We start from the raw sequence: 19,252 nt of genomic DNA on the forward strand, positions 1-19,252 counted from the left end.
AAGTAGATATTTTGGCTGATGAAATTCGCCATAAACAGTCCATCATAGTTTGAGGAGAACAGTGTTGTATACATCTACAATACTAAAGGGAAAAATGACCAACGTGAAACCACAATTTTCAGCCTTGACCACAAGTTCAGTTTTCAGCATTGACCACACGTTCTGAATCGGGTTGAGGCTTGGACTGTTGCGGTTCAAGTCAGCATAATAATGCGATGGTCAGCGAACCATTTCTTAATGATTCCAGCATTGTGATAAGGCTGCACTGATCCTTGTTATTTTCAGACAAATCACAAACAGAGGGCAAAAATTTCAGCAGTGACTCTTCTTGGTACTGTTTGTCGTTAATTTTGCCCTGTACCGCTTGCAGACTCCTGATTCCATATCTTGCCATGCATCCCCACACCATGACAATGGCGAGACGCTTCACAGTGGCAGTGGTGCACTCAAGGAGGATGTCTTCTTCTGGTCGACGACGAATGGAAATTACATCGCTTCCTAAGACGTGCTTTTTGCATAAAACTGTAAAACCGTTTTGTGCGTAAGCTTTAAGGTCGTCGACTATCAGTCAGAAGTTTTACTACAGTCTGTAATGCACCTGTTTCAACATGTTCCTTTTCTACTCATAATGCAGTCTTAACGCTTTCCATGGAACTTCTATGTAACGTTTTTTCACCCTCTTGGACGTGAATCCCTAATTAAGGGTGTGGACGGGGCTACTTAATCTCGCGTTATTCTTCCGGTAAACAGATGGTAGTACTATTGGCAACCTGGCTTACCAGTTTATTTTTTCCTTCGTGTACGTTGCTCAGTGCTTTGTGCTGGCTGGTGGGACCCTGTGTTTTATACTCTGCATCGCCGCGCTAGGGGTAGAAGCACAAAATATAATTGTCTTGGTGTTCATGCCATTTTTCTTTACCCAGGCAGTCATCCGTTGTATTGTCTCGTGTTGCTATGACATTGATGTGTTTTATCGCACCTAGACTGATCGCTGTTCTCCAAAAATGTTATATGGTAGGGGAAGGTGCCCTATTTTCGGATGGGGGGCTAGTTCCAGATAAGTGGATATTTGCTCCATGAACAGTGCTGCAGATGCGGAATCTAGGTGAAATCCTTGTGCTTCCGGCACTTTAGTGACCTGTGCTCACAGTTAATTTTTTCTTAATATTTTACACTTGAATGTCATATTTTGTAGACACAACTTAAGCATCACAGCTACATGGTAAGTAGTTTCATATGTAAACTCTTTTTTTTTTTTTTTTAAATTACCGCTACCAGTCACAAACTTCTTTCAACTATTGTTACTTATTTATTTAGCGACATGTTTCGAGGTAAACCTCATCTTCAGGCTAAATGGCATTACAAAAACAGTTTTAAATTAAGGCCATACAAATGTAACATAGTCTTTTCGTGAATGCTGTGGTCATCCTATGGAAGAAGAGAAAACTTAGTGAGGGGTGATGTCACTTTGGAAGCTGTACTGATGTTTGCACGAAAATGTTTTGTAACAGTCACTCACTTTTTTCTTCTGGTGTGGCAGTCTCGTAGTGCGCTTGGGTGCCTTCATTTCCGTGCCTCTCCTGGTCACTGTTCACAAATTGTCACTAACATAACAATAACTTGGAAACATGATCACAGACAGTTGTTTAGTGCAGTGGACAAGACGCCGTCAAAATACGTATCGTATTACAGATGTAGGATGACGAAATACATTACAAATTGAGCACCTGTTACTATATTATTGAACACATCATAATATAAACTATTTATTTTACGTATTTCCAAGCTATTGTTAGGGCTAGAGCCAAAAGACTATGTCACTAACGTAGGAGGCACTGGGAAACACGATCACAAATATATCAGTAGTGCACTGGACAATATGGCGGTGGAAATACGGATGGTTTCGATTTGACTATCGATTTGTCGATCTACGTCGTGTCAGATGTTTACATGCCTTCTACACGTCTTGTTATCGTATTACAGATGTAAGTTGACGAAATACATTACAAATTGAGCACCTGTTACAATATTATTAAAAACATCATAATATAAACTAATTTAATTTACATATTTCTAAGCTAATGCTGGAGCTAGCGTCTAATGACTGTCATGTTATGATCTTTTAATCTAGGAGTACTGTAGTGAAATTGGAAAAGAAATGTGAATTTTTGAAGTCTGTCATTTCATTCAGGATCTCATTGATCCCCATGTGGCCATGTATGAATATTTCCATTTCTTACAAGATGTCCATTTCCCAGCTCTTTTCTAAGTTTGCAGTACTCTGAGATCATTGTCTGTTGTAACACAGTGTCCTCTTTCGTTTATATGTTTCGTTATAGCCACGATCCCCCTTAAAGATGTCCTCCACAGATCGGGATGAAACACTAGTATTTAAGGTGAAATCCATTCGACCACCGCATAATAGCCCAGAGTATTATATTAATTATCAGAAACATATATGATTAAAAACTGTTCGCTTCAATTACAGAAACATCTCTGGAAAAATGTATGATTACTCAATTTTTCGTTACGTGATTTTTAGATAGATATGATTTTTTGTGTATTGCCTTTTTTACAACTGCAAATATACGTCCACTGACTGTAAACGGTATCTGTGACAATATTTATATGATGCAGAAATATCTGTTCAGACCAGTAGAAACCCAACATTGTTACTTACACTGCAGGGACTGCCATCAGGATTCCCGAGAGCACAAATGACGTCATCGTCGATAGCGCCAGGATATAACTCAGAGCACTCGCTGTTGGATATGACGACCATGTCGACGTATTTCAGTGTTGTACTTACTGTCGATGAATCTGCAACAGAAATGTACATATTGCTCATTCAATGATAGGAAGTCTCCTTGTTCGGACACGCCTCTTTACTGTCTTTAAAAAATATTTGAACTGTGTTAAGGACACTATTTTGAATGAAAAGAATTCTTACATTAACACACGAGATGTACTGAATAGAAATATTCAAAGTTGAATTCGAAGTTCCTCGAAATGGCACTAAACTTTTATTTTGTCTACTGTAAATAAGTAGTTTCCTAAAGTATTGATGCTGTACGTAACAAACCCATAATTTCCTTCCCCCTTTCTTCCTTCCTTCTTTGCCCTTTTCAACGAGTGGTTGTTAGTCCGCTTGTTAACCAAAGGGAAATAACAGAACTGCTGTCCGGATCTCTTCATTGGCCATTCTATACTTCGTCTTCCGGTTTAGTTATAATGCAATACTTAGCATACCAGTCACTCAAGTGGCATCCTTTTAATATCGTCGTCTCATTATTTTGGTAGTGTTTAATGTATTCTGTCATCATTGTTTTTACGTTTAGTCTGTCTTGTATCTTCATTTCACAATCGGTCTCTTTATGTTAATCCAAAAAGTGATTTCGGCCACATCAATTCTTTATTCCTTTCCTTCTCTTAGAATCCAATTTTTACTACAATACAGTATATAAGAACAGGCTTAGCTATCACGATGTGATGTCTTAGCGTTTTCTCTTTCCGTATAGCTCTGCGAAGGTGGCTCCTTATACAACAATTTGTAGCATTACGCAGGGTTGGTCACACATAATGGCGTAAATGCATAGAGTTTAACATACACGATACTAGAATCAGTTCAAATGGTTCAAATGGCTCTGAGCACTATGGGACTTAACATCTATGGTCATCAGTCCCCTAGAACTTAGAACTACTTAAACCTAACTAACCTACGGACATCACACAACACCCAGTCGTCACGAGGCAGAGAAAATCCCTGACCCTGCCGGGAATCGAACCCGGGAACCCGGGTGTGGCAACCGAGAACGCTACCGCACGACCACGAGCTGCGGACAGTCTCAGTCGCTAGACAATTTTTTTCTTGTTTTGGTCCATACCAACATCTCCCGAAATATGGAAGGAAAAGAGTTTGCAGTTGAAGAGGTTTGTTTCATGGTATCGAAAATGACGTAGTGCCCATATCACTTCAGATATGAATTTTAGAGCCCATGTTTATTTTACTAATTTGCTTCTAATATCGTGTACTTTCAACTGTATGCGTTTCCGCCGTTAATTATGGTACAATCTGTATTTGTGTATGTTTTGAACACATTACAATTAGTTATGTGGATTGATATAACTGTCTCGAGCCATTTAAACGAATTTACCTGCTTTATTATCTTCTTGTTCATCACTATTTTTCCTTTTGTTACGAGTATATCTTCCACTGCCATTACTTTCGTTTCGTTTACCGATCTACTCGTTCGTTAAGTTTGTAAAATGTTATACAGTTCAGTTCTTATGAAGCGCTTTCACTGTCAACGTGGAGAGCTTGTTGTCCACAAATAAAATTGAGATAATAAATTTGTTCCTGTTCTCCAAATTTGCAAGTAAGTACTAGCCAGTAAGTATTTCCCAAAATTTCATCCTTTCTACCTTATCTCAGGCCTTGCCATAGTCAAGGAAGAGCAAGCACTAAATATCATATACCAACTGCACAACTCTCTTTTTGAGAATTTTGGCATATTTTATAAGTTCCAGATTTATTCCATATGTACTTTCACCGTTCCTGTTGCTGGCCTCATTTTCAAGACTGTCATCTGGGCTGCATTGTATTCTCCAGTGCTGCCAGTATTTGTGCACTAGGGCTCATCTTCCATGACTAAAAGTTGTCTCCATATTTGACTTATGTCCTGCTGTAACAATGAAAGACAAAAAGAGATGCGAACAACAGTTCTGGACAACTGCCCATGCGAACTGTTTTATGTGTAGTTAACTCAACTGCAAGTGCTAGAGAAAGGAATACTAAATTCAAAAATTTAGAGTAGGAGCAGTTGTGAGCTATGTGCAGTCAGGAATAGATTCGAAGTAGTACTGCAAGACAGCTGACGTCTAGTGCATGCATTCGAAATTTAGTATAGATAGTACAGACAGAGTTGTGAGACTGGCGTCCGATAGTAAGGTCTTAAATGACCATCACATCAGGACAGAAAATGAGTTTGTAATGTCTCTTCCAAGTCGAAGCAGCATTACCAGTGGATTACGCTTAGTAAATACTAGTCCATGTATCCCATCAGAAATGGATTTATATTTAAGTGCAGTAGAAGACAGAGCCCAACGGCTTTGCCGCAGCGGTAACATCGGTTACCGTCACAGCACCGAAGTTAAGCGCTGTCGTGCTGGGCTAAGTACTTGGATGGGTTACCATCCAGTCTGTGAGCGCTGTTGGCAAGCGGGGTGCGCTCAGACCTTGAGAGGCAAACGTAGGAGCTACTTGACTGAGAACGGCCGGGAGAGCGGTGTGCTGACCACATGCCCCTCCATTATCCGCATCCAGTGACGCCTATGAGCTGAGGATGACACAGTAACGTAGCGAGTTAATGCGCGATGACATTCTTTGCTATACATCCCGCAGTATTGGAGCCGGAGGCTGTGAAAGAAACCGCCACTTGTGTCTTAGCCAATGAGCCATGTACACTACTGTTCACCTGCTACTACGGTAGCGTGAGAACGGCTCCTGTGTCACTTCTTAGCGACCGTACATTCACCACCTATAAGAACCTAAATAAATGGTATTGAATATTATTTAATCATCTTCATAAGCGGTACACTACCTTTTGACATTCAGGAGAAGATTGTATCCCGATTACAGCTTTATAACTATCATAGTTTCAGAGATAGAAAAAAATTGCTAAAAACCTCAAAAACGACCTTAGGAAACTGAATTCAGTTAGGAAATATAAAAGGTTATCCTTTGGTATTATCTAAAAATATAACCAGAACTCTCAGTGTGCAGAATTAATTAACTCAGATTTTCATATTAAAACTTTAGTTATTTTTCATTGTACTAATATAAAAATCAGACATCAGACAAAATTATTATTTGTGTCTAATATCGTTGTGGGAGTAAATTTGAGTGAATAAGAGTGTGTACGTGAGACATTCATAAAATTTTAATGTTGCTTTACATACCGTCTTAAGTAACCTGCAAGAGTTATGCAAACGTGTCGTGGGAAAGTGTTCATAGGGAACTTACACACTTTGCTAGGTGTGATTGCTGTTATAACAGAGCAGCCAGAAAGTTAGCTGGAGTATTATCTGTATATAAAGGATAATTCCAGATTTATTGCCTTTTCGTTTTCGTTTATTAAACATTACTTTGATATTTGTATATCAGAATGACGTAGATGCGTCTGTATGTAAGGATTGGTGCAGGCCATTTCTGGCGTGAGTATTATCATGAGCGAGAATTCTGATTGGCAGCGAGTGTGGTTAGCCAATCAGAATTGAGATGGTTCCCGCTCGTTACCTGATAGTTATACTGGGAGTGAGTAAACAAGAAAGGATTCGCTCGCTAGCTTTGAATGCGGTCGGTCATGTTACTAGTGCCCTTCTGTCGTAATGCGTAAAATGAAGGAATATTGAGTTCCTCGCATTTGATACGTGACGTGACTAACGCTGATGTATTTATGGATAGTCTTGTGAAGTTTGGAAGTTTTGGAACTGTTTTGTTGGAATGATATTCGCGTGTGAAAATTTGGCCGTGATAGTGTCCGCGTGGCAATGTTGCAGTATTCAACCACTGAGCATTTTTTGGCGAGCAGTTCCTTTTTTGAGAAATCCACAAGAAGGACCGAATGTAATAAGTCGTGTTAGTAGTTAAATTAATGACTGTGAGAACGTTATTTACTTCTGGTCGGCTTTGTACAGACCTCTGGCTGCTGTGCATGTGAAATGAGGGTAAGAATTGTGAATGTGAACAAAATAGCCAATAGTTTAAATGTGTACTGAATAGTACCGTTTCTCTGGCTAGATGGACGAAACAGACCTTCTTTTGTGGAAATTTAGGACATTATTTTCCAGAAGCCGATCCTTTTTCTTACCGCCTGAGAAATTTTTTAATGACAGTTTTTCTACAGGATTTTATTTCGTTACTAGAGTAATTGTAGGTATTAGATGGTGTTTTTTATCAACGGTGCTTTTACATCATCTTGTAAGTATCTACGTTGCCTATTGGAGGGACACCGAGCAGACGTCGTTCTGAGGTAGGTGTATTCTACTTTGCAGCCTGCACACGCAACACTAAAAAGCGCAGCCACGCCGCAACACGGCGGCCGGTCGGTACCGTTGGCCCTTCATGGCCTCTTTAGGAGGAGAAGGCAGAGGAATAGAGACTATCCTCTAAGCATAGAAATGCATTTTTTTGCCAAAGTAAGATTCCCACTCACGATGTCGATGTCTCGTTTTGAAGGAAAATGCAAATGTCCGCTGTCTTCAAATAGAAAATTTGATTAGTCGAATGCATAAAGTTTGATGAGATACAGCATAAATAGGTGCAAATGGTTTGGCATTGTTTATAGGTTTAGAGTTATGGCATGAAATGTAAGCAATAAACATTTCAAAGAAACCACTAAGTGGTGAAGTAAGGCTGCTTACATCGCAATTCGCATGGAACAGCGAGTTAAAGCTGCGATAGCCGTTTTAATAAACCGCAAGAGAGAAATTTGTTTATTTACTTGCATATGAACAAAGGACCTGGCAAAGAGTCAGACGTTATGGTATTTGATATTTGTAGACGATATAGCTTTCCTATCAAAAAATGAAAAAGAATTGCAGTAAATTGTGGAAACAGTTACGTCTACTGGAGAAGCTTTGCGCATGGAACGAAAGCTAAAAATACTGATGAACGCAGAAAAACTAGAATATTACCATGCTTCCATTACCTACAGAGTAGGACATGTCGATCTCAGTCTCATAAGGTATTTTGTAAAAAAAATTTGTTTAAGGAATATGGAAATCTGATCACTACGGAATGAGGACAGGACAAGGTTATTCAAAAAATGATATAGCGAAGAAACGAAAAGGTAAAATGGACGATGATCTGCGAAATGGAAAAGTTCTATGAAGAGTAGGATAAGACAGGCAATTACTTGTAACATTAAAAAGAAAAAGAAACAATGGGATTATGCATATTCCAATGAGAAATGATAGCGTAAAAGCGCTCTGGGATGAAGTTGAGATCATAAAAACGATGTTGAGGATTTTGTAAAGAGAAGAGCGAAGAAAGAAGACGAAGAATTTCATTACTTGTAACGGTCTGAGAAGATAGAACACGAAAGGCCCAGATTGGACATCCAACTGCCTTGACACGCAGGAGTTGTCTCCAGTTTCCTGGAGTCTGGAACCAGAGACGAAAATTCTATATGAGGCCTCCCAAACATCATTGTCTCACTGGATGGGGTGGATGCACACACAGTCCGTGTTTTCTCCCGTTACAGTGACGCAGACGTTTCCAGAACAAAAGCGATTGCCGGAAACAATGGACAAGTCGACACGTAGATTAGACACGGAGTGTGTTGGTACGGCAAAAACAAAGCCATCTAAAAATACTGGTGGAAAGCTAAGACCAACATTCAAGGCGAGTGAAATTTTGGTCTTACGGGGCATGTACGATAATTGCTGCTAAATAATTCTACGGACGACATGAAACCGCACGGAAAATGTTGAAGAATGCTACGGAATAAATTATTTCATTGTTAAAGTCTGACTGTAGCCTTCATGAGAAACATGTGAAAAGGGGTTTCCCACGAGTATATGTCTAACATACGATGACAAGAACATAGAAGAAGAGGACAGTGTTAAATTCTTGGGATTAAAGCTTAATAATAAATTCAACTGGCAGGAGCACACCACAGAACTGCTGAAGCGTCTTAACAGATCCCTGTTTGCAATGCGAATTTTGTCAGACATAGGGGATATAAAAATGAAAAAGCTGGCATACTACGCTTACTTTCATTCCATGATGTCATATGGGATTATTTTTTGGGGTAATTCATCAAGCCAACCTAAAGTTTTGCGGGCACAAAAACAAGCAGTAAGAGTTATATGTTGTGTGAACTCAAGAACATCCTGCAGAAGCCTGTTCAGGGAACTAGGGGTAATAACTACTGCTTCCCAATATATTTATTCCTTAATGAAATTTGTCATTAAAAATATATCACTTTTTCAAACCAACAGCTCAATTCATGGAATCAATACTAGAAATAAGAATGATCTTCACAAGGATTTAAAATCACATAGTCTTGTACAAATGTTGTTGTTGTGGTCTTCAGTCCTGAGACTGGTTTGATGCAGCTCTCCATGCTAATCTATCCTGTGCAAGCTCCTTCATCTCCTAGTACCTACTGCAACCTACATCCTTCTGAATCTGCTTTATGTATTCATCTCTTGGTCTCCCGCTACGGTTTTTACCCTCCACGCTGCCCTCCAAAGCTAAGTTTGTGACCCCTTGATGCCTTAGGACATGTCCTACCAACCGATCCCTTCTTCTAGTCAAGTTGTGCCACAAACTTCTCTTCTCCCCAATCCTATTCAATACCTCCTCATTAGTTATGTGATCTACCCTCCTAATCTTCAACATTTTTCTGTAGCACCACGTTTCGAAAGCTTCTATTCTCCTCTTGTCCACACTATTTATTGTCCATGTTTCACTTCCATACATGGCTACACTCCATACAAATACTTTCAGAAACGACTTCCTGATACTTAAATCTATACTCGATGTTAACAAATTTCTCTTCTTCAGAAACGCTTTTCTTGCCATTGCCAGTCTACATTTTATATCCTCTTTACTTCGACCATCATGAGTTATTTTGCTCCCCAAATAGCAAAACTCCTTTACTACTTTAAGTGTCTCACTTCCTAATCTAATTCCCTCAGCATCACCCGACTTTATTCGACTACATTCCATTATTCTCGTTTTACTTTTGTTGATGTTCATCTTATATCCTCCTTTCAAGACACTGTCCATTCCGTTCAACTGTTCTTCCAAGTCATTTGCTGTCTCTGACAGAATTACAATGTCATAGGAAAACCTCAAAGTTTTTATTTCTTCTCCCTGGATATTAATACCTACTCCAAATATTTATTTGGTTTCCTTTACTACTTGCTCAATATACAGATTGAATAACATAGGGGAGAGGCTACAACCTTGTCTCACTCCCTTCCCAACCACTGCTCCCCTTTCATACCCCTCGGCTCTTATAACTGCCATCTGGTTTCTGTACAAATTGTAAATAGCTTTTCGATCCCGGTATTTTACCCCTGCCACCTTTAGAATTTGAAAGAGAGTATTCCAGTCAACATTGTCAAAAGCTTTCTCTAAGTCTACAAATGCTAGAAACGTAGGTTTTCAATTCCTTAATCGTTCTTCTAAGATAAGTCGTAAGGTCAGTAATGCCTCACGTGTTCCAACATTTCTACGGAATCCAAACTGATCTTCTCCGAGGTCGGCTTCTACCAGTTTTTCCATTCGTCTGTAAAGAATTCGCGTTAGTATTTTGCAGCTGTGACTTATTAAACTGATGGTTCGGTAATTATCACATCTGTCAACACCTGCTTTCTTTGGGATTGGAATTATTATAGTCTTCTTGAAGTCAGATGGTATTTCGCCTGTCTCATACATCTTGCTTACCAGATGGTAGAGTTTTGTCAGGACTGGCTCTCCCAGGGCTGTCAGTGGTTCTAATGGAATTTTGTCTACTCCTGGGGCCTTTTTCCGACTCAAGTCCTTCACTGCTCTGTCAAACTCTTCACGCAGTATCGTATCTCCCATTTAATCTTCATCTACCTCCTCTTCCATTTCCATAATATTGTCCTCAAATACATCGCCCTTGTATAGACCCTCTATAAACTCCTTCCACCTTTCTGCTTTCCCTTCTTTGCTGAGAACTGGATTTCCATCTGAGCTCTTGATATTCATACAAGTGGCTCTCTTTTCTCCAGTCTCTTTAATTTTCCTGTAGGCTGTATCTATCTTAACCCTAGTCAGATAAGCCTCTACATCCTTACATTTGACCTCTAGCCATGCCTGCTTAGCTATTTTGCACTTCCAGTCGATTTCATTTTTGAGACGTTTGTATTCCTTTTTGCCTGCTTCAATTGCTGCATTTTTATATTTTCTCCTTTCATCAGTCAAATTCAATATTTCTACTGTTACGCAAGGATTTCTGCTAGTCCTCGTCTTGATCCTCTGCTGCCTTCACTACTTCATCCCTCAGAGCTACCCATTCTTCTTCTACTGTATTTCTTTCCCCCATTCCTGTCAATTGTTCCCTTATGCTCTCCCTGAAACTCTGTACAACCTCTGGTTTAGTCAGTTTATCCAGGTCCCATCTCCTTAAATTCCCACCTTTTTTGCAATTTCTTCAGTTTTAATCTACAGTTCATAACCAATAGATTGTGGTGAGAGTCCACATCTGCCCTTGGAATTGTCCTACAATTTAAAACCTGGTTCCTAAATCTCTGTCTTACCATTATATAATCTATCTGATGCCTTTTAGTATCTCCAGGATTCTTCCATGTGTACAACCATCTTTTATGATTCTTGAACCAAGTGTTAGCTATGATTAAGTTATGCTCTGTGCAAAATTCTACCGGACGGCTTCCTCTTTCATTTCTCTCCACCAATCCATATTCACCTACTATGTTTCTTTCTCTCCCTTTTCCTAATATCGAATTCCAGTCACCCATGACTATTAAATTTTCGTCTTCCTTCACTACCTGAATAATTTCTTTTGTCTCATCATACATTTCTTCAATTTCTTCGTCATCTGCAGAGCTAGTTGGCTTATAAACTTGTACTACTGTAGTAGGCATAGGCTTCGTGTCCATCTTGGCCACTATTATGCGTTCACTATGCTGTCTGTAGTAGCTTACCCGCACCCCTATTTTTATTCATTATTAAGCCTACTCCTGCATTACCCCTATTTGATTTTGTATTTATAATCCTATAATCACCTGACCGGAAGTCTTGTTCCTCCTGCCATCGAACTTCACTAATTCCCACTATATCTAACTTTAACCTATCCAGTTCCCTTTTTAAATTTTCTAACCTACCTGCCCGATTCAGGGATCTGACATTCCACGCTCCGATTCGTAAAGCGCCAGTTTTCTTTCTCCTGATAAAGACGTCCTCTTGAGTAGTCCCCGCCCGGACATCCGAATGGGGGACTATTTTACCTCCCGAATCATTTAACCGTACAGTAAAGCTGCATGCCCTCGGGAAGAATAACGGCTGTAGTTTCCCCTTGCTTTTAGCCGTTCGCAGTACCAGCACAGCAAGGCCGTTTTGGTTAATGTTGCAAGGCCTGATCAGTCAATCATTCAGACTGTTGCCCCTGCAACTACTGAAAAGGCTGCTGCCCCTCTTCAGGAACCACACGTTTGTCTGGCCTCTCAACAGGTACCCCCTCAGTTGTGATTACACCTACGGTACGGATATCTGTATCGTTGAGGCACGCAAGCTTCCCCACCAACGGCAAGGTCCATGGTTCATGGGGGGAGGTCTTGTACAAAAAGGTGTGCATTATTCAGGAACACACATTTTCAATAAGTTGCCAGCAGCCATAAAAAGCTTAACAACCAATGAAATTCAGTTTAAGAGAAGCCTAAAGGATTTATTGGTGGCCAACTCCTTCTACTCCATTGATGAATTTCTCAGTAAAACCAACTGAGATATATATATATATATATATACGATATAACTTCTGCGCAATTTCAGTGTAAATAACTATTATAGTAGTTGTGTTACATGTTTATTACCTTATAAATAAATAAAAAACTTTTATATTTTAAATTCAGTACATTAGTATTTGTAAAATGACTTTCATATAGTGTTCATTAAAAAATGACGATCATTCAACTTGGGACCTGTGGAATGGTACATTAGCTTATTTGTTTTAGTTGTAAATATTTATCATGTATTGTTGTTTTTCTGACGTGTTCCACATCCTGGAGGACCCCCTCACTACGGATCAATTTGAATGAAAGTAAATCTAATCTAATCTAATCACATCAGCTCGAGACCTGATGTGAATCTCATCAGCTGCAGCTCATAGACTACTCAATACTCCGGTTCCTAGTGCAATGATGTTCATTGCCGTCTGCTCATGAGACGTCTGGGAGCAGCCACGAGTCACCCTCATTTTCTGCCACCCCGATAGTATAACCTACTGATTCCTGAGTGCAATATCAGTTTCCTGATACTTCTGACAGATTTATCGTCGCCTAGTAACGATGCGCAATTGAGCTTTCCTGTCAGAGCTCACCTGCCAATGTTCCATTTGCAATCCAGTAACAGTAACCGAAGGCAAATACGGCCCTGAAAGTTTCCATTAATTCAATTGACATACTATTATTTTTAATTTCGATCATACTGATGAAAACGCACGGTGTCCATAATTAAAGTTCCAGTTTCAAAACGCTGTAGAAAGAGAATCACTCCTCAGTCCGGAACCGCGCGACTGCAACGGTCGCAGGTTCGAATCCTGGCACGGGCTTGGATGTGTGTGATGTCCTTAGGTTGGTTAGGTTTAAGTAGTTCTAAGTTCTAGGGGCCTGATGACCTCAGATGTTAAGTCCCATAGTGCTCAGAGCCATTTGAACCATTTTGACGTCAATTTGAACATCGTGTTATTGACGAATCAAGGGCATTAGTTCGATGTCTGCTAGCGGTATGGCGAAAATGATTACCAAATTCGATAGTACAGGTACTTTTGAAGTGCAGTGCGGGTAAGCGCGGTCGGCGCGCAGTGCACTGGCGTGCCAATGTGCAGTGTAGGGGGGAATTTCCCGAACGTTAGACATACCTGTGAGCACGGTGCGTAAAATGCTACGAAAAACTGTGCGGTAGTGCACACTGAACAGTACGGACGGTGCAATGTGCAACTCAATTCATAGCCGTCGTACTGCGTCTTTTTGTTTTGTTCCATGATGTTTTCCCTTACAACAAAATGCTGCTTAAATTTGACTTGATTCTGAGCGACAGTTGCTAAGCAGACAAAATCACCCATGTTCAGGAGTAGCTTCCAGCTACCCTGCCAGCAAGATAAACATTCGCACTGGAATCTATTGTTCGCATGGAAGTTGACAATAATTGGCCATCGAACATGCTGTGGGCGGAAGACGTCCGTTTCCCTCTCCGAGAACATGTTAATACCCCTGAGATTGTGGAGCGCCGGCCGAAGTGACCGAGCGGTTCTAGGCGCTTCAGTCTGGAGGCGCTCGACCGCCACGGTCGAAGGTTCGAATTCTGCCTCGGGCATAGATGTGTGTGATACCCTTAGGTTCGTTAGGATTACGAAGTTCTAAGTTCTAGGGGCCTGATGACCTCAGATGTTATGTCCCACAGTGCTCAGAGCCATTTGAACAATTATTTTTTGTTGTGGAGCATGCTGGTTTTCTATTTCAACTTGTGGCAACGTATTGAACATGTCCTGCACCAGTCTCATGACAGGCACTGATGTAATTTTACTTCGTGTGACATTTTTGTCCTCAGGGAAATTGAAAGCCGATGTAATTTTTTTGTGTGTTTTGGCCTCAGGACACTAAAAAATCATTTTTTCCCGTCCGATGTGCTGCGACCTTCCCGTGGTGGGTGGGATTAGTAATTTTTTTGTTCCATGATGTTTTTCCCTGCTTCAATAATATGCAGGACCTACTAATGATGATAAACACACTGAATAAGATAAGAGCGCATAAATGATAAGAGAGTACAATTGCATGGTAGAAAACAATTCAGCATGTAGAAATTGGAAGACTGAATTCGAAACTCTCGCATATGTTAAGCAGTGTAACAACAACTTTAAAGACTAAACACTAAGCTATGTTCTTATTGGTGGAAAAAAGAAAGCAGAGATTCATAAACGTCTGTAACCAATCATAGCTGCAGGCTGTGTGGAATAGAAAACAATGCAAAATGCATATCAACCTTAAAAGTACAACTGGGAGGAAAATGTGAAGGTAACGAAGGAAAAATTGTCTAGGACAGAAGTAGGTTGGCAGAAAAAAGTACGAAATATAGTTTTGGAGAAATTGGAGAAATATAAGTCGATACATGAAACGTAAGGTAAAAAGAGAGAATAGTGACGAAATAGCAGCCTTTCAGTCAGATTTTTGACAGACGTATGGAAACAGTGTTTTGAAGTAAGGAGATTTTGGTTACTGAATAATGTCAATTGGCAAAATCATTAAGTTAGTGTGCTGGTCAAAGTCTAATTCAGGTATAACAGCATATTTGTAGAAACATTTTGATTTACCTTCATAGGAAGCACATAAAATACTACCACACTTGGTTATTTGAGGATGCGTTTCACACCTTTCAGCTCCTACAAGAACAGCGGAACAAAATCGAATTTGATTGCTTTTCAGTCTTAAGTAATAAACTGTTTACCAAGAAATTAAAAAAGAAGCCATTAACGTGGTGCAAATAACTAGAAAAGTTAAAGTCTGAATTTATGAAAAGAAGAAGTGCAAATACCAGCGACCTTCATATAATTTGAGGAAGAAATTTCTGAGAATGTATGAGTGGAAGAGGATTATGGGCTGTGAGGAAACCGGAAGAGAAGGGACGAAGCATCAGAGATATGATGCTATAAAAGTTTCTGGACGTTAGGTGGACTGACGAAATAAGAAGTGAGGAAGTTCTCAGCAGAATCGGCGAAGAAAGAAACACGTGGAAAACACTGGCGGGATAGAACGGTTGGCCACGTGTTAAGACATTAAGGAATAGCTTCGATTGTGCTAGAGGGAGCTGTAGAGGGTAGACACTGTAGGGGAAGACAGAGGGTGGAATATATCCAACAGCTACGAGTAACTGAGGGCATTGGGTGGAAGTGGTACTGTGAGACGAAGAGGTTGACATACGTGTGGAGTCATAGTGGGTCTTATCAAAACAAGGCGAGGACTGATGACCACAAAAACTTAGTCGAATTATTACATCAAACAAGGAAAGCACATAAATATTTGGTAATAATTTGTAGGAAAAATTTAAGAAGTAGGACCGTAAAATTAGAGATACATGGAAAACAACTAACAACAAGAAGAAAGCTTTTTTCAGTGGAAGAAAATTATATGTTAATATGAATCGTTGTATATACCTAAGACAGCACATTCTAAATTAGTAGTTGAGAGAATAGTGATGTCTGGAAAGCAAAGTCGCCAATTTAAAAATGTGGAAAAGAGTGTATCCGAGTATTAAAAATGTTAGATCGACAGACTGATTCGAAGATGGTGTCATGGAATACAGGACGAAGTAACTGAGGAAAGCTTACTAACCGAAGGATTTGGTTTGTGATATAATCTATGACATACACAATCCGTTAATTTCACAATAGAGACTTAAACAGAAAGGAAGCATCATTTGAAAAGATTAATTTTGTTTCGCCGAGGGAAATACTCAAAGATTTAGACTTTGGAGTAAGGTGGAGTGTAGAAAGGAATGGAGGTTCGCGTACAATTAGTCAAACTTATTAACAATGCAAGGAAAATTATTCTAGTAGTTATCAATAAATGCGATTCAGCTGCATTTACCATCGCTTGTGATTCCCCATCCGCTGACGGTGACGACTTCTCCTTCATAAGTGAGGTCAGCTTGCGAGGAGGAAGGCAACCGTAGAGCCTGTATGTAGTCTGCAACAAAACCAGTGCTTGTCTGAGCAAATAAGTTAACGATAATCTTAATTGCAGTAGCTGTCTTGTGTTTAACATTTTTTTAAATAATTCCCTGAGCATTTATACTTACTCAAGATTTCCTAGATGTATTATTTATGTTAACGTAGTTAACTGGATTAATGTTCACTGTGACCTCCTGATATGCGCAGACTTTAATATGAGACTGGCAATTGATGGACAGGGAAGATCAGAAATGACAATGCTTTTGAGCTCTGTGCTTATCCGCTTCAAACAAATGACAGAATAAAATACTACGTTAGTCTCCTCTGACAATTATGATACTTACTTTGTTATTCCTTGGTACAATTTATTTATTATTTGTTTGCTTGAAGTATTACTAATAGATACATCTGCACGAATACAAAGTCATTGGCGGTGATTAACATGAGGAATCTACTTCAGCACTAACAACATTGTGATATGCATTCTGTTTAGTTATTAGATTTAAATTCTAAACAAAAACTACAATACTGTTTTTATTTAATCACAGAATCAACAGTTATTTATGCTTATAACTAATATCAAACAAATCAGAATACAACACTTTCAAAAAGGATATCTGATCTAGTTTTTTTTTAAGGAAAAGAACCCTGGAATCATTTAGATATCGGTTTTCGGTAAATTCAGATAGCAAATATTATAGTTCGTCCTGTTTTCGTTCGTATGTGTTAAAGGCAAATACACGCCTTAAAGAAGTGTAATGTTGCTCTGTCATTACTTAAGTACGAGCACTGAAAACTACGGTTTACTTTGGTGACAGAAGACTTTGAAAGCACGTAGACACGCCTGCAAACATAAGAAAGTGAAAAATGCCTTAAGATTTTCTACCACGTCAGAAGACAGAGCAGGTCCAAAATGACTTAGAGATTTTTAGTACGATGTTTCCAAACAATGTATGGCGGATTTTCGACCCTTCGCCATATACAAGAAGCTGAATTTTTACTGTGTCTTGTGCAACGTTATGAATTCACAATTTCTTAGGATGGCTAGGATGTGTGGCTGCTGTGTACGGACGCAGGAGGAGCTGGCCACTCTTCGCGAACAGCTGAGCGTGTTGATGGCCGCGGTCAGCCGTCTTCAGGCTGCTGCCTCGGAGTGTAGCGGCAGTGGGGAGTCTGGTGCGTCGCATGGTGCACCCCAGGTGTTAGATGCTGCACCCACTGTCCCTGCTGTCGAGACATCTTCGCGGGTACCGGGCGCGGTTGGGCCACCCTCTCCCCAAGGGGAGTGGCGGGTTCAGCGGCGTTCGCGGCGCACGAGGCGGAGGGTCAATGTGGAGGCTGGCCGTGTGGCATCGCCCGCTCTGCCTGTGAGTGGACATGTGGCTGCTCCTTCAGCAAGGTCCGAGCAGGCACACGGGGGGAGGGGTTTATTAGTTATTGGGAGCTCCAACGTTAGGCGGGTGATGGAGCCCCTTAGGGAAATAGCGGAAAGGTCGGGGAAGAAGGCCAGTGTTCACTCTGTCTGCTTGCCGGGGGGTCTCATCCGAGATGTGGAGGAGGCCCTACCGGCGGCGATAGAGAGCACTGGGTGCACCCGACTGCAAATTGTTGCTCATGTCGGCACCAATGACTCTTGCCGTCTGGGTTCAGAGGTCATCCTCAGTTCGTACAGGCGGTTGGCGGAATTGGTGAAGGTGGAAAGCCTCGCTCGCGGGGTGGAATCAGAGCTAACTATTTGTAGTATCGTTCCGAGAACCGATCGCGGTCCTCTGGTTTGGAGCCGAGTGGAAGGCTTAAACCAGAGGCTCAGACGATTCTGCGGAGAGCTGGGGTGCAAATTTCTCGACCTCCGCTATCGGGTGGAGAAATGTAGGGTCCCCCTGAATAGGTCAGGCGTGCACTACACGCCGGAAGCGGCTACGAGGGTAGCGGAGTACGTGTGGAGTGCACATGGGGTTTTTTTAGGTTAGAGAATTCCCTCCCTAGGCCCGACAAGACGCCTCCTGAGACGCGGCAAGGCAGGAGTAGGCAAAATGCAACAAGGAATAACAATATTAATGTGCTAATAGTAAACTGCAGGAGCGTCTATAGAAAGGTCCCAGAACTGCTCTCATTAATAAACGGTCACAACGCCCATATAGTACTAGGAACAGAAAGTTGGCTGAAACCAGACGTAAACAGTAATGAAATCCTAAACTCTGATTGGAATGTATACCGCAGAGATAGGCTGGACAGTGAAGGGGGAGGCGTGTTTATAGCGATAAGAAGTGCAATAGTATCGAAGGAAATTGACGGAGATTCGAATTGTGAAATGATTTGGGTGAAGGTCACGGTTAAAGCAGGCTCAGACATGGTAATTGGATGTCTCTATAGGCCCCCGGGCTCAGCAGCTGTTGTGGCTCAGCACCTGAAGAATAATTTGGAAAATATTTCGAGTAGATTTCCCCACCATGTTATAGTTCTGGGTGGAGATTTTAATTTGCCGGATATAGACTGGGAGACTCAAACGTTCATAACGGGTGGCAGGGACAAAGAATCCAGTGAAATATTTTTAAGTGCTTTATCTGAAAACTACCTTGAGCAATTAAACAGAGAACCGACTCGTGGCGATAACATATTAGACATTCTGGTGACAAACAGACCCGAACTATTTGAATCAGTTAATGCAGAACAGGGAATCAGCGATCATAAAGCGGTTATTGCATCAATGATTTCAGCCGTAAATAGAAATATTAAAAAAGGTAGGAAGATTTTTCTGTTTAGCAAAAGTGACAAAAAGCAGATTTCAGAGTACTTGATGGCTCAACACACAA

At 40.6% G+C, this 19,252-nt stretch overlaps 1 protein-coding gene across 1 annotated transcript in view; it reads right to left on the bottom strand.

Annotated features, from left to right (window-relative positions):
- Positions 1-19,252, bottom strand: part of LOC126326355 (brachyurin-like) — a 49,608-nt gene that overhangs the window by 1,410 nt on the left and 28,946 nt on the right. Inside the window, exons 5-6 of the mRNA XM_049995634.1 lie at positions 16,357-16,455; positions 2,681-2,820 (exon numbers count right to left, since the gene is read on the bottom strand). Of these exons, the coding sequence (XP_049851591.1) occupies positions 2,681-2,820; positions 16,357-16,455 (239 nt within the window). The remainder of the gene's footprint in view (positions 1-2,680; positions 2,821-16,356; positions 16,456-19,252) is intronic.

The sequence above is a fragment of the Schistocerca gregaria genome, chromosome 2, assembly GCF_023897955.1.
Source record: "Schistocerca gregaria isolate iqSchGreg1 chromosome 2, iqSchGreg1.2, whole genome shotgun sequence".
In the NCBI taxonomy this organism is placed as follows: domain Eukaryota; kingdom Metazoa; phylum Arthropoda; class Insecta; order Orthoptera; family Acrididae; genus Schistocerca; species Schistocerca gregaria.